The 15,061-nt window shown below is 45.7% G+C and overlaps 1 protein-coding gene across 1 annotated transcript in view; it reads left to right on the forward strand.

Moving 5' to 3' along the window:
• The first annotated feature begins 2,643 nt into the window (after positions 1-2,643).
• Positions 2,644-15,061, forward strand: part of SAMD5 (sterile alpha motif domain containing 5) — a 61,823-nt gene continuing 49,405 nt past the window's right edge. Inside the window, exon 1 of the mRNA XM_023188434.2 lies at positions 2,644-3,341. Coding sequence (XP_023044202.1) covers positions 2,883-3,341 — 459 coding nt within the window. The 5' untranslated portion in view covers positions 2,644-2,882. The remainder of the gene's footprint in view (positions 3,342-15,061) is intronic.

Below are 15,061 nucleotides of genomic sequence, written 5' to 3' on the forward strand. Positions count from 1 at the left end.
GCAGTGAGCCGAGATCAGGCTCTGTTAAAGTGAGACTCTGTAAAGAGTCTCTGTAAAGAGAGACTCTGTTAAAGAAAGGGGAGAGAGAGAGAGAGAGAGAGAGAAAGACAGACAAAAAGCTCTTGAGCTTTAAGTTTTCCAGTCCAAAACCAAACAAACCCACAAACAAATGAAAACAAACAAACAAAAAACCTCACCTCTTACAATCTGCGCATTTTTTACCCCTACATGTTGCACAGCACAGCACAGCACAGGCGGGGGACTGTGATGTGATTCGAAGGTGAGTAGTTGGACGGCTGAAGGCTGATACTAAATTTATCCCCCCACAATTCGAATCCCTTGCTCCATTGGGAACAGTGAGATCGTGGGCGAATTAGTTTTGAGGTCTCAATTTCTTCTTCTGTAAGATATGGCATATTACTATTTACCACATGTGTACAGATCTGTGAATGGATGCCTGGCAGAGAGTAACTTCCCGAAAAATATTTGCTGATAATTTCTGTTTCTTAGCAGCATCATTCAAACTGCTGAAATATTTTCTTTAAAAAAAATCAAAGATCCTTGTGAGGTAGTATTGGGATATAAAAATAAACGTGACAAAAACGTCTATACTTAAAAGGGGAATCAGTATAAAGTCACAAAGTCCACTTCCTTCGGGTGAATAGAATGAGTTTGGGGACAGGGACAACGCCTTAAAACGGGGCCGTGAGGACGCCAGGGGGCACTGTGAGTCCGCTTTGGCGAGGAAAAGGCGGCGGCCTGCGCGGGGCGGGGAGGGCTGCGCGCTTCCAGCATCCCAGCGCCCAGGAGCTTCGCCACCTACCAGGGTCCGCGACCTTAACTCGGCTCCGGAAAGGGCGTCCTGGGTGACCCAACGCTGGGGCCACAAGCAGCTCCACGGCTCTCCGCTTGGTCTCTCCCCTTCCCCCAAGCAGACAGTTCTTTCTGCCAGCTGTTCTTGAGATTCGTGAGTCCCGGGGTCTGGGAAACCAGAACCCCCCCCCCCCCCCCCCCCCCCCCCGCAACTGTAGGGAACGTGTTGGGTGCGCCTACGTAGGGTATTTTCCTGGGCAAAAGGACAGAAGTTGTCATCTGATTCTTTAAAGGGTTCGTGTCCCAAGAGGGGGTTAAGCTCTCTTGGTTTAGGGTAAGAGGGCCCACCCTACCTCCCAACCAAAGGCCAAACACACAGCAGGTCGGAAAACGACTCTGAAATCACTCCTTGTCCACCTCCCAAGGTCGGGCGAGAGACTGGCACGCCCCACCGGCAATCTTCAGGAAAAGGGTCAGATCCGGTCCTTAAACAGCTCAGGTGCGAACCTGAATCGCTCTTCTGCGGAAAGAGAAGAGACAGTACCTGTCCCCGCGGTCCCTCACTTCCCTTAGTCTCAAGAAGAGGTCAGACACCGGAAAATGGGGCCCAGGCACTTGGTCTATTCCATCTGCCACTCGAGTCCCCACTCCCAAGCGGTTGCTCAGACATTGGCATGATGGGGAAACTCGGTTGATTTTGTTACCTCCTAGAGGGAAAATGCCGTGGGCGGAGATGTCTGAGCGTCCCTTCCAGCACGAGCTGGGTGGTGCTCTATTGATTTTCACGCAATCCACGGGCGGGAGCGAGAGCATAGGCTCGGATTCACGGGCTCCAGGACTGAACGCATGGCAGTGTCCCTGGGAGCAAAGCCACCCAGGGAGCCCGTGCAATATACAAGGTGGGGGGCCCGGAGAGAAAGCATAGCGCCGACAAGGGTGAGGGGCCAGGCAGAAAGTAGGGTGGGGTACCGGGTGGGACAGACCGACCTAGGAGAAAGTACAACCCACCCAAAACTTTCGCAGACCCAGGAGCTTAGAAAGGGAGAGCCAGGCAGCACAGCAGCCTCTCCTGCCGCCCAACGTGCCCAGCTGCAGCGAGGAGGGGCGGCGCGCACGCCGGCTGGACGCTGGCCGTCCCCAAGTCGCGCCCACCCGCCGGGCCAAAGCGCCGCCGCTGGGGTCACTGAGTGGCCGCCCACGGAAGAAGCCAGATCGCCGGGCTCTGGGCTGCGTATGGGATCCGAGGAAGGGGGATTCAAACGCGGATCCGGAAGGAAGGGACACGGAACCCCGCAGCGTCTCCAGCGCCGTGGGGCGGCGGGACTGTCCTTGGGCTGCCAACGGGCGCGCAAGCTGGAGTCCGGCAGGGTCGGGAAGAAGTGAGCGCAGAGACTTCCACGGGCTAGAGGAGTCAGATCAAAGAGAAATGTGAAAAGCAACCCAGGGCAGCCAGCGGAGCTTGGTAGCGTAGAAGCCACCGGGTTCCCGCTGCGAGGAGTACAGTGACTGACACTCGCGAAGACGAGGCGCTTCCAGCAGCCGCGGGTCGGCGCGGAGGAGTCCCCTCGCGGCGCGGAGCGCGCCGGCAGAGACCAGAGCGCGAGATGCGGCGCGCAGCCTCCGGACCGTCCCGGCCGGGAAAACCCGCGGGCGGCGCTGCACGGCGCTGACCCGGCGCAGGTCCAAGGGGTGTGCCCCTGCCCCTCCCGTCTCCACCCCCTCCCGCGCCCGTCGCGCGCCCCTCCCCGCGCCAGCAGCGGCGGCGGCGCATCCAGGGGCGGCGCGGAGCGGCGCGGAGCGGCGCGGAGCGGCTAGCCCAGCCCAGCAGCCAGTGCCTGCGAGCTCCGCGGCTGCTTGGGGAATTCACTTTGCTGCTTGTTCGCTTCTCCCTTCCTCAGGCTTCTTCTGATGGCTTTCCGCCTCCAGCCCGAGCCTTTCCTTTAAAAGGAAAACTTTACTGCGATACCTTTTTCCCCTTGGAGGAGAGGATTAAAAGTTCCAAGAACTGGTGACGCCCGTGCCATTTGGGCGCAGGGAAGGTGCTCGGCAACGGGGTTCCCGGTCCCACCATGTGCACCAATATAGTTTACGAGTGGCTCAAAGCGCTGAAGCTTCCGCAGTACGCGGAGTCCTTCGTGGATAACGGCTACGATGACCTGGAGGTGTGCAAGCAGATTGGGGACCCGGACCTGGATGCCATCGGGGTGCTGGCGCCCGCGCACCGCCGCCGTATCCTGGAGGCCGTGCGCCGGCTGCGGGAGCAGGACGCCAACGCCGCCGGCCTCTACTTCACGCTCGAGCCGCAGCCGGCGCCCCCCGGGCAGCCCGCCGACGCCATCCCCACCGGCCGCCGCGGGGAGCCGTGCGGCGGCCCGGCCCAGGGCACCCGCGGGGACTCTCGCGGCCACACTACCGCCCCCCGCAGCAGGGAGCTGGTGAGCTACCCCAAACTGAAGCTGAAGATCATGATCAGGGATAAGCTCGTCCGTGACGGCATCCACCTGAGCAAGCCGCCGTACTCCCGCAAGGTAAGAAGGTGCCGTCCGGGCGGCCCGGGGCGTGCGGCGGGAGGGGACACGACCCAGCTGCCTGTGCCAAGGCTTTGCAGCCCGTTCCAGGTGACGACGGAGAGGCCAGGAGGCTTTGGGTATCTGGGACCCTCTTCTATGTTCTTTCTGTATTAGCCCATTATTTCTTCCTTCCTGGTGTCTCCAGTGGTTGGTAAGACAAGCCCCCACATCCAGATGTTATCTCTAAGCTAACAACCAAAACTCCACATCGTCTCTGGTGCTTGCCTGTCAGGAATCGGACTCGCGCTGCTTTTCCTGGTAGCCAAGGGGAATTCCTAATGTCCTCTGTAATAGTTTTGGGTTTGAAGAGTACCAGAAAAATGGTTAATACCTACATTGCTTTCTACCTTCCTTTCTCTCTTTCTTTTCCTGTTTTGAGTCTTGAGAAACTCCCAAGGGAAATCGGTGAACTCTTCAGAGAATGGGAAGTCAGGCCCTGCCTTTCTCAATTCCATAAAAAATCCCAGCGCTGCTGCAAATTTGGGAAGCGTTACCATTCACATGAGCATTTTAAGGGGAAAAGTGAAGGAAGCACGTGTCAGTCCACCTGAGATGATTTCCTAAACTCAGGTATACTGGAGGCAATAAGGTGCTAAGGACATCGGAAATAATCGGGTCACAGGATGTGCTTCAGAGGTCTGTACTGTCACCAGTTTGGTTTATTAAGCCAGATAAGATTAAGCCAGATAAGATTAAGCCAGTCACAACTGTGACTTCCAGGAAGTGTGAGTGAACTTGCATTTGGGAGAGGAGGATCGAGGACAAGTGAACTAAAGGGGAATCCTCTGCACAGGGGGCCTCAGGAAAGGAACCTGGAAGTTCCGAAATGTGGAGTAGGAGCTGGGTAATTAACAGAAAATTGTACTTCACACCAGAGCTCTGCTTCTAGCTGCGAATCTGTTCGGTTTAGGTTTCTAGCTTGGGCGGCTGTCAGAGTAGAGGGTCCTAACTTGATAGAGAAGTAGATAGCACAGGTAACCCTCAGGGTTGCGGAAGGTGCACAGGAATATGAGCACCTCAGCTTAAAAATCAGAAGAGCCCAGAGAGAAAATGATGGCAAAGATACTCAGCTGGTGGGCCACATAAACCCAACTCCCTAATAGGAAATGTGGTTAATCTCAGTGTTGTGTGGGCATCTTGGGCCCTGGTAGTATTGCTGTAGAATCTTAAGTAAAGGCCGTAATGCCTGGACTTAAGGAAGTTCAAGGGAAAGCTTTGTAAAGAGTAGATAACAATACCTAAGGTAGATGGTAATAAGGGGTTTACTATTATCTACTACCTTGCAGGTACCATAGGCAATTCAGATAACCTGCTTGACCATGTTAAATTGGTTTTTTAAGGAGGATACAAAGAAGGCAGGTTAGGAGGACAGAGTGCTTCAAATTAAACACATGTTCCGGTTACCCACTCTGACTGTGCCACTGATGTGTGCGCAAAACAGGAAAGGAGAGAACGCTTTTCCCAGTCAGTTGCCTGTATGTAGGAGTTCCGTGTGTGTCTAGTGTGGACAGAGAGATCTGGTCATGAGTATGAAGGCTTGGTCCTGGACACAGCAGGTCAAAGGAGATCAAAGCCCAGTTACATGTATGTTATTAGCATCCCAGGAAGTAAGGTGGGCTTAGTCTGAGAGAATGTGAGTACCTGGGCACTTGGTGAGGGCATAGTTCAAGTCCTGGCAAGAAAGGAATGCAGAAAGCAAAGTGTGTCACTAGAGCTTGCTTATTCTTCAGGAAAAGTGCTGTGTAATGGGGTGGGGAGAGCAGGGACACTGTGGGCTGGAGGTGAGAAGGGTAAGCTTGAATTGACACAGTTTAGTTCTGATTCTTAAAGAGCCAAAGACAGACCTACATATCAAACTTAGAGGCTGGAAAGGATGTTGAGGTGATGAAACGTCAGCGCATAGGCTTTGAACTGTGGACTCCTGCCTTGAACAGTGGGTAATATGGTAGTGCATTTGCATAAGTGCAGTTTACATAAGAAAATGCCAAGTTGCATTGCAATACTATTTACTTTCCACGTAAATAATTACTTCAGTCAACTTTGCTTTAAAATAAATCCCATAGCAATAATGCTTGATAACAAAGATATGCTCCTTTTCACTTTCTATACATATTTAATTCTCCTCAAACTGATGGAAGAATAAAATAGAAACAGAAGTGTTTTCATTATCTCCTTCACTGATCCTTGAGTTGGGGACCACAAAAAAACTTGCGCCGACAAACTTCATTGTAAGAAAGAGTAACACACAATGAAATAGGCATTAACATATAATTAATGTACACATATAATTAATATATATATATAGCAAGCTGAGCCTACACATGTTTAGTACCAGATCATGTTGATCATTCTGGATTTGTTGTTTATATGTGCATTGCCTCTTAAGTTTTGGATTTTAAATTATTGAAGAATTTGTTTTCTGATGTAGCTAGTTTCTTCATGAGCAGTGCTAGGACTTTTTCTTTTCTTATGTGATCCACATTCTAATTTCTCCACTTTCCTTGGCTTTATCATGATCGAAACGTGTAGTATTCTGTTTGTTTGTTTGAGATGGAGTCTCACTCTGTTGCCCAGGATGGAGTGCAGTACTAGGTCTCGGCTCACTACAACTTCTGCCTCCTGGGTTCAAGCGATTCTCCTGCCTCAGCCTCCCAAGTAATACCTGGGATTACAGGTACCTGCCACCACGCCCAGCTAATTTTCATATTTTTAGTAGAGGCTAGGTTTCGCCATGTTGACCAGGCTCATCTTGAACTCCTGGCCTCAGGTGATCCAGCCGCCTTGGCCTCCCAGAGTGCTGAGATTACAAGAGTGAGCCACCACACCTGGCCAGAATGTGTAGTATTTTTGATGTACATTTGGAATTCTGCTTGGTGGAATGGGCTTCAGTCTCCTTTGCAGTCATTTGCATCGATGATGCCTATGATTTTGTATTTTGCTGAGATTTTTAGATGGCTTGAAAGTGAATTATGCCAAAGATTATCGAGATAGGGAGAGTGAGTCTCTTACAGAGGAAAGTAAGGATTTGATCCAGTAATGGTCAAGGTTATGCGATTTAGGGACCAGTGAGTTAAAACATAAATAAAAAGTAAATTTTCTTGTGTTTTCCAAAGGGAAGTCTATAGCTTTGAAAAAACAGGAGCTTAGAGAGAGCACCAGGCTTGAAATCAAACATCATTGGAAGAGTTCCTCTTCTGCCCTGTATGTAGCTTCTCTGACTGCTGTGATTTCTACCTTTGTGAAATGGAGATAAAATAATTTTTTACCAAGCTTCTCTATGTCAGGCCTTCTGCTGGACTCTAGGTTGCTATGGTTGGCAGGATATGAAAGCTCTGCCCTCTGGGAACTTAGCATCCAGTAGGGAAGACTTAAAATGGAATGAACAATAATGATAATGTGTGATGACTGATTTGATGAGAAGTATATGATACCATGAACAGGTGTATCCAACCCAGTTTGCAGGGATTGGGCACCATCACAGTTTTTCCAGAACTGACCCATGGCCTGAGTACTGACGGTTGAGCAGACTTAGCCTGAAGAGGAGCAGGGTCTTAAGGGGAAGAGTGTTCTCAGCAGAGAACAGTGTGTGCAAAGGCCAGGAAGGGGAGGAGGTTTAGCATCAACAAGAATGGCAAGGAATTCTGTCTGGTTAAAGCACTGAGTGCCGGAGAAAGTGGCAGGAGATGGAGAGGCAGGCGGCGGCCAGTCTTGGGTGGCCTAGAAGTCATGTTAAAGAATTTGGAGTGTATCTTGTGAGCAGAAGGGAGCTATTGACACATCCTGACCGGAGGCAAGCCAAACACTTAGGAGATCGTTGCAGTGTCAGGAGAGAGATGCTGGTGGCATGGGCCACTTATGACAGTAGGGCAGGATCAATGGAAGTAGACTTGACAAAGCTTAAATGATTGTTTGGATGACAGGTTGGGAGGGGAGAGGGGTTGGAATGACACGCAGATTCCTGGTTTAGGATTGTGCTGTGATGTAGGAGACCCAGGAGAACAGCGAGTTTGGGCGAGAAAGATATTGCCTTCAGGTTGAAACATATGGAGTGTGAGATGCCTGTGGAATGTCCCTACATCACAAACAGCACACTGCAGCTGTGACTACAGATGAGCAGTAGAGGGAGGAGCCCTGGGGAACAGCAGGATTTCAGACACGTGCAGAGGAAGAGAAAGCTCTAAGGGAGGCTGTAAGTATATTTTATTTTCTAGCAGACTTGTCAAAGCAAAAGGGAAGCTCTAGGGTAAATAGCATGGAGAGACTGACAAGGGTAAGCAGAGGGTAGGTGGAAAGCAAGAGGAAGTGGTGTTCTGGAAGCCACTGGAAGCAGTGATGTTTCAAGGAGGAGGGACAGGTCCGGAAGTCAGATAACGGTCAGGTAGGACAAGAACAGAATCACTTCATGGGAAGTGGTAACCATGCCATCGGTTACCTTTGCCACAGCAGATTTGGATGATGGGAACAGTGGGTACAGACAGGGATGACCCACAACTTTGAAACCAAGTTTGATGAGAAGACAGAACTAAGGTTACAGCTGGAGGAAGAAGGGAGACTGTGTCAAGGGAAGGGTTTTGTGGGTTTGTTTGTGTTTAGGATGAGAGAATCTGGAGTATGTCTGAGTGTTAATGGTAAGTAGCCAGAGAAAAGGAGATGTTGGGGGACAACCCAGGAAACCAGAGTCCTGGAGGAGGTGCAAGGGAATTGTGCCCAGGGCACATAAGTGAAGGGAGCATTCACTTCTGCTTCCAGTGGGCGGGGAGCTTCTCTTCCAGGTCAAGGGGAGGGAAGAAGAAGGGGTCAGGAGACTGGGACCTTTGGAGTCATTACACCAAAGAGCTCTCATTTCTCTTTCTGACTGAGCGATACCAGTGAGAGAGGAGATGGAAGGATTAGAGGTTTAAGGAGAACATTGTATTAATATAGAAATGTTCGATGTTGTGATCTAGTGGAATCCTATACATTCCATCATGTAATGTTTAGATATGATCATAAACATTACATGATGGAATGTATAGGATTCTAAGTACGCACACACAGAAGGAATGCTCACCATTCACGTATTTGTGCATGACATTTTGTTGAATTCCATCATGTCTGGCAGTGCTTATAGGGCTGTGGCAGATATGAAGGGTATGGGGCTGTAAATATATTTGTCAAAGCAAAAGGCAGGCTCCAGGGTAAATCGTGTGGGGGAGGTGTCTAGATTTTTTCACTGAAAAGTTGCTCCTTGCCACATCTACCAATTAAAATTGTTTGAGTTAGTATAGCATTATTTAATAGTTTTGTAGGAGTGTTCATCTTCATTCATACCCTTAGTGTGACTTCTAAGAAGTAACAAGCATCACATACTAAGGCTATTTATGGATATTCTAGAGAGATGGCCTGGAATGAAGGGATTTCGAGAGACAGAGGTAGTAGGAAGGTTTCTGTCACTGGGGCCAGGGTAAAACATTTAGAAAGGAGAGAGAGAGATTGGCAAAGATGTGCTTGTGTCCTTTGGAGTTTTGCCTTGCATGTTGGCAGAAGCTGAAATGGCAATAAATATTCTTCCTCCCAAGAATTCCTTCTGCCCTCATGACATTACTAGGGACAGATTGGAAGCTGGAAAACTTCAACTGTCTCCAACTCAATCAGTGTCCTCAAATATCTTCAACCTATATCCTTCTAGGTTTTTGTTTTGTTTTGTTTTGTTTTGTTTTCAGTGGCTGATTGGAACATTGTGGAAAAAAGTGGGGGCCGGAAGAAGACGAGAGCTTTGATGGTGTGGGAACATCTGCCTTTGTGTGCTCCTCACTGTTTACTGCCTGTGGAGTTTCCACATAAGTGGACCATCAACCAACTGCCTGTCCACTCATCCATCCATCGATTTATTAATCTATCCATCCGTTCTTCCATTTATCCATTCGTCTCCCATCCATCCATCCATTCATCCATCCATCCATCCATTTATTCATCCATCCATTCTTCCTTCCATTTATCCATCCATCCATTCATCCATCCATCCTTTCATTTACCCATCCATCTCTCCATTCATCTATCCTTCCTTTTATCCATCCATCCATTCCTCCATTTATCCATGTATCCATCCATCCTTCCACTTAACAAATACTGAGCACATGCCATGTGCTAGGCTTTAAGATCAAGATTGTGAGGAACTAGACAGACATGGTCTCTGCTTGTATGTGGAGGCCCAATCCAATGCCTGACATGTAGTGGTTGCACCATGTCAAAGTTGAATGTTATTTCTGCAAACATGAAGGATTGGAGAATGTTGCACTTGTGTTTATTTCAAATGTTAAAAAAATCAACTCTGATTAAAACTCAAGTAAAGGTAATGAATGATGAAATTTCAAATCAGAATGTTTATTCCTCAAGGGTTAGTGAAGAAGAACTGGGAATGAAAATGCTACTCCTGTAGGACATTTTAAAAGAAGACCTCTTTCTGCAGCATGGCCAGGACTAGGGTGAAGCAAGTGGGACGACACCAAGGACACAAAATTGAAGGAGCTGCTGATTCTCAGGCTCATGCAAGCCCAGGCTTGACTAGATGCCTGACCACCATTAACAAAATAAATTAGTTACTGTGAAATATTAGTTATTAAGAGGTATTATAGGCATTCCTCAAATCATACACCAAGTCACCTAGTCTTCTATGCTTAATACCTGTCCTCAGGAGCAATGTGCTGAGAACCATATCAGTGCCCATCTCCCAGACTAAGAAAACATGGCTTCTGTGAGCTATGGGAGCCCATGGAATTCATTTAAGTAAGAATGATACTGCTTTCTGCTGACACGGTAGTGTAGTGGTTCAGCTCAACAGGCTCAGAACCAGATATCACAGTTCAAGTCCCAGCTCTGCTCCATACTAGGCCACTGTTGGCTCCTCTGTGAAATATAGGCAAAACTAGTGACTGCCACATAGGGTTGTTATGGAGATGAGATGAGCTAACACTCATGAACTTATTAGATCGACATTTCTATGTATCCTAGAACTGCCATAAAATGTTCCACAAACTAGATGTTTAAAACAATAGAAATGTATTCTTTACAGTTCTGGAGGCTTTAAGTCCAAGATTAAGGTGCTGTCACGGTCTTGCACAGAAACCCTAGAGGCCTGCACTGTGAGTCAGCTCTAAGGCCCAGCAAAGGCTTTAAACAGCATCCATGTCTGCCACTGTTACTTCAAGTACCTTTGGATCTGCCGGATCATATGGCCCAAGTGGCAGAGCAGCTTGCACGACAGCCTGGACCTGCTGCAGAACCTTCTTTTTTTCTGGCACTAGTCAAAATTAGCAGCTTTGGGGTCACTCAGTAAATAGGTTTCTGTAGCACACCCAAATGAGGAATATGTTGCTTTCAAAATTCAAAGAGGCTCACTGGGTATTATGCATCCTTCTTGGTTATAGGAAAAGCCATATGCAACACCTTATTCTTCATCTTAGAAGGGATGTCTTGATTTGCCCCACGTCACTGGACCCCTGCAGTTTTATCTTTTTTTCTTTTTTTTTTTTGAGATGGAGTCTTGCTCTGTCGCCCAGGCTGGAGTGCAGTGGCCGGATCTCAGCTCACTGCAACCACCGCCTCCCGGGTTCACGCCATTCTCCTGCCTCAGCCTCCCGAGTAGCTGGGACCACAGGCGCCGGCCACCTCGCCCGGCTAATTTTTTGTATTTTTAGTAGAGACGGGGTTTCACCGTGTTAGCCAGGATGGTCTCGATCTCCTGACCTCGTGATCCGCCCGTCTTGGCCTCCCAAAGTGCTGGGATTACAGGCTTGAGCCACCGCGCCCGGCCACCCCTGCAGTTTTTACTGAGGTAGAAAGTCCCTGATTTTTTGTCAGATTTATTTTCCACCTTCTGACATGCAAAGTAAGTCTAAAGTAACTGCTTCATTTCAGTCACTAGATCCAAACAGCATAATGTCATCAATGTAATAGACAGCAATGATGTCTTGTGGAAGAGAAGGGCAATCAAGGCCCCTGCTGGCTAAGTCATGGCATAGCACTGGAGAGGTGAGGTACCTGAGGTGGGACAGTGAAGCTGTATTGCTGGCCTTCCAACTGAAAGTAATCTGCTTCTGGTGTTCTTTACTAACAGGTGTTGAGCGAAAAAGAAACATTTGCCAGATGAACAGCCGGGCTGTAAGCACTCACCTGTGGTAGCTCCTCTGTACGTGGGTTTGCTTGGACATCTCAGTCTCCATCATACTGGCCATGTGTCAGCTGTGTACAGAAGGGTCTGCTGACCCAGATCTTATTCCTAATGATAGGGGTGTTTGATGATAAATCAGTGGTAGATTTTTGGTGGAAATGATACCTAGTCATTCCTGTGTACTGGAGGATGGAATAACAAAAATGATTTTTAAAAATATAAACATTTCAAAATTTAGATATTCAAAATTAGGTAGTAATCTTGAAAACAGTCACTTGGAAGATCACAGTGTTGCTGTTTCTGGGTTGCTGTTTCTCAGAACATTTCTAGAGCTCTGATGTCTCAGAACATTCTTTGGAGTATCTTCAGTGGTGGCAAGCCTTCATTCTTATCAGATAGATCTGGTTTGGGGTAAACACCTAAAGTAATTTGGAGTCAAATCAGGCAATTAAGAGTGATGACATTCAGTAAAGTGTGAAATGGAAAATGTAATCTTGGCAACAAAATAATGAGGTTTCTTTTTTTTGGTATGACTTATAGAATGGTTTTCAGATTTTATGATATTTATACTCCTTTTCCCTAGTTTAAAACACTTAAAAAATGCTCTTAGTGGGTATCCATGTTTGTAAATATGCAAATTCCTCCAAAATGCTTTTCAAAACACGAAAGTCAATTCCCCATGTATTTGCAAAGAGCAAGGTACCTGTCATGGTCTCTCCAGACGGAATTTTAGTGTAAAGGTGTCTATGACCCAAAAAAGGGAAGAATTAGGTAAATCGTGCATGGATGTCAGTAAACTGTGCGGCACTCGATGGAATAATCAGGATTTGGATAGTGTGATGGTGTTTTTAGGGCTCTTCATTTGCTGGTCCTTCTGTTCTTAGAAAGCCCTCTACTGTCTACCACCTTATCAAATCATAATGTAATCATAGCTGTGCTCATTCTTTCCTCCCCACTCTTGAGTGAAAAAAAGGTGCTAAAGGCAGGGGTGGCAATATTAAGGCTACCCTCATGAACTTTGTCTGTTCTTCAGTAGTTATCTAAGGCATACCCATGAAAAATAAGATAGAAATCAGAACTCTATAAATGGATAAACATGCAATTCTCTTCAGATTCTGTTCAAGTGCTCAGATTCATCAGAAATATGTTCTGAAACTAATTTTCCTGAAGTAAGGTGAGTCAGATGACATGGACTTGATCAGGGTTGGTTCCAGAAATAAAGAAGGCCTATCTTGAGGTGAAGACACCCTGAAGCTGAAAGAACACTGTCCAGGGTGGATTAAAGTACACTGGGAACCATAATTGATGGCACACAGCTTCTCAAGGTTATAGCGTGTGCAGAACTAGAAACAACATTGCATTTCTGGCTATGGAAAAGGCTTGTTATTACTATTAATACTACTAGTATTGAGTTGAAAGGTTTTAATCAGTGATTTTCTAAGTTTTATGAAAAAGTGTTCTTTCAGATCAGCCACTGGTTTGGACTTGGGGAGGCCTGCAAGGAGTAGTGAGGGAGTCCCCACTTTCAGTCAATATAAAAACTATTAAGGGCCAATAACTGTGGATCATGCCAAAAAGAATTAAACATACAATCTGTCTTACATAAAGACTAAGTGACATCTAATAGTTTAAAGAGATTTCATTACTGCTTCTAATTGAAATAAATGGTCTGATGCTCTCTAAAATCTTACTGTTACATTTTCATAAAGTTAAAAATGCAAACAAATAAGACCTCCTTGATTTGGAACGTGTCAGAAAGATAAGGAAAACGATTGGCATGTATTCTTTATTTAGCAAAGTTGTGATGCACAGATTGTACAAATTTAAAGATGTTTTTCCCCTGGGATATAACGTAACTCTATAATAAGACTAGAGATATACCTACTGCATTTGATACCCAAAATGCATCATTTTTTAATACCTTCACTTTTATATGAAAATTTACTTTAAGTAATAGTCATGTAATAATACACAGTAATTATTATTGTCCTCATTCCTTCTTTAGTTTTAAAGCAATTAATAATTAAAGGAATACATTTTAAAGTATTAAAATTTAGTAAAAATATTTCATCTGCAAAATAGAATTTGCATTTACCAAACTCAAGTATTGCACCTTGCAGTTTGTATTGTTTCACTGTTTTAATTTTTCAACACAAATAAAAACTTCAAGTGGTCACATTAGAATAAAAGAATTAATGTATCACAAATTTTGTTTGCTCATTTTTACAGATCATGGTGTTATTGTTTATTTCAAATTGACTGTTTAACTCAAGAATATGTAATCTCATGGGGGAGACAGGGCAGCTTTACAAAACTTACTCTTGAAAAGTACTTTTTTTCCAAGTATGTGGGTTGGGGGCCTCTGAATTAACTTCCATGTAGAATACAATGCTTATTAAAGGACAAGTAAGATGCTAATTTGAAGCTTATACAAACCATGAAAACTTAACATGCAGCAATTAGCATTTAGGCCAACAAAAAATTTTTCAAGGTGAAGTGTTTTATCACTGACATTGTTTAAAATTGTCGGCAGGACATGTTCATAATAAAAAGTTTTGTTTTTAAGGATTCCTTTATTCTTATAACTGGAGGGACCCTTCCCTCTGCCTGGTCCTTGCAAGATATAGAGAAATGTGTTCACTTTAAGAAAAGTTTCCGTATAGTGGTGCCAATATCTACCTCACAGAGCTGTGGTATGAATTAAATGGGATAATACTTACGAAGTTGCTTTGTAAAATTCTAAGATAAGTTTATAGATTTTTTTTTTTTTTTTTTCGAGATAGAGTCTCACTCTGTTACCCAGGCTGGAGTGCATTGGCGTTATCTTGGCTCACTGCAACTTTTACCTCCAAGGTTCAAGCGATTCTCCTGCCTCAGCCTCCCAAGTAGCTGGGCCTACAGGTGCCGCCACCACACCTGGCTAATTTTTGTATTTTTAGTAGAGACGGTTTCACCATGTTTGTCAGGCTGGTCTCAAACGTCTGACCTCAGGTGATCCACCTGCCTGGGCCTCCCAAAGCACTGGGATTACAGGTGTGAGCCACTGTGCCTGGCCAAGAACTTAATAGATTTTAAGTGCCTTTACTGATAGTGAGTAAACCATTATGTTTATAACACAATTCAAAAACTGTTTCTGTTAAAAAGCAAACACATTGTATTGAGAAAATTTGGAGAACAGTGAAACAGATTGATAATTTTAAGTGGCCTATATTACAATTTGTGACATTATGCTATATTTCTTTAAAAATAATTTACGTGTCAGAATACACAAAACTAGTATCACAGTCTAAATGGTTAAGAGTCGGGCAATTTTTTTGTCAGCAGATGTCATTTGAAAAATGATTTTCTCCTAGCTTTATTAAGATATAATTGACAAATAAAAACTATATATTTTTGGTGTGCAGTGTGATGTTTTGATATTTGTATACATTGCAAGATGATTAAATCAAGCCAGGTTATCCATTACCTCACATACTTACATTGTAATGGTGAGAACATTTGAGATATAATCTCTTGGCAATTTTCAAGT

This window comes from Piliocolobus tephrosceles, chromosome 5, assembly GCF_002776525.5.
Source record: "Piliocolobus tephrosceles isolate RC106 chromosome 5, ASM277652v3, whole genome shotgun sequence".
NCBI classification, from domain to species: domain Eukaryota; kingdom Metazoa; phylum Chordata; class Mammalia; order Primates; family Cercopithecidae; genus Piliocolobus; species Piliocolobus tephrosceles.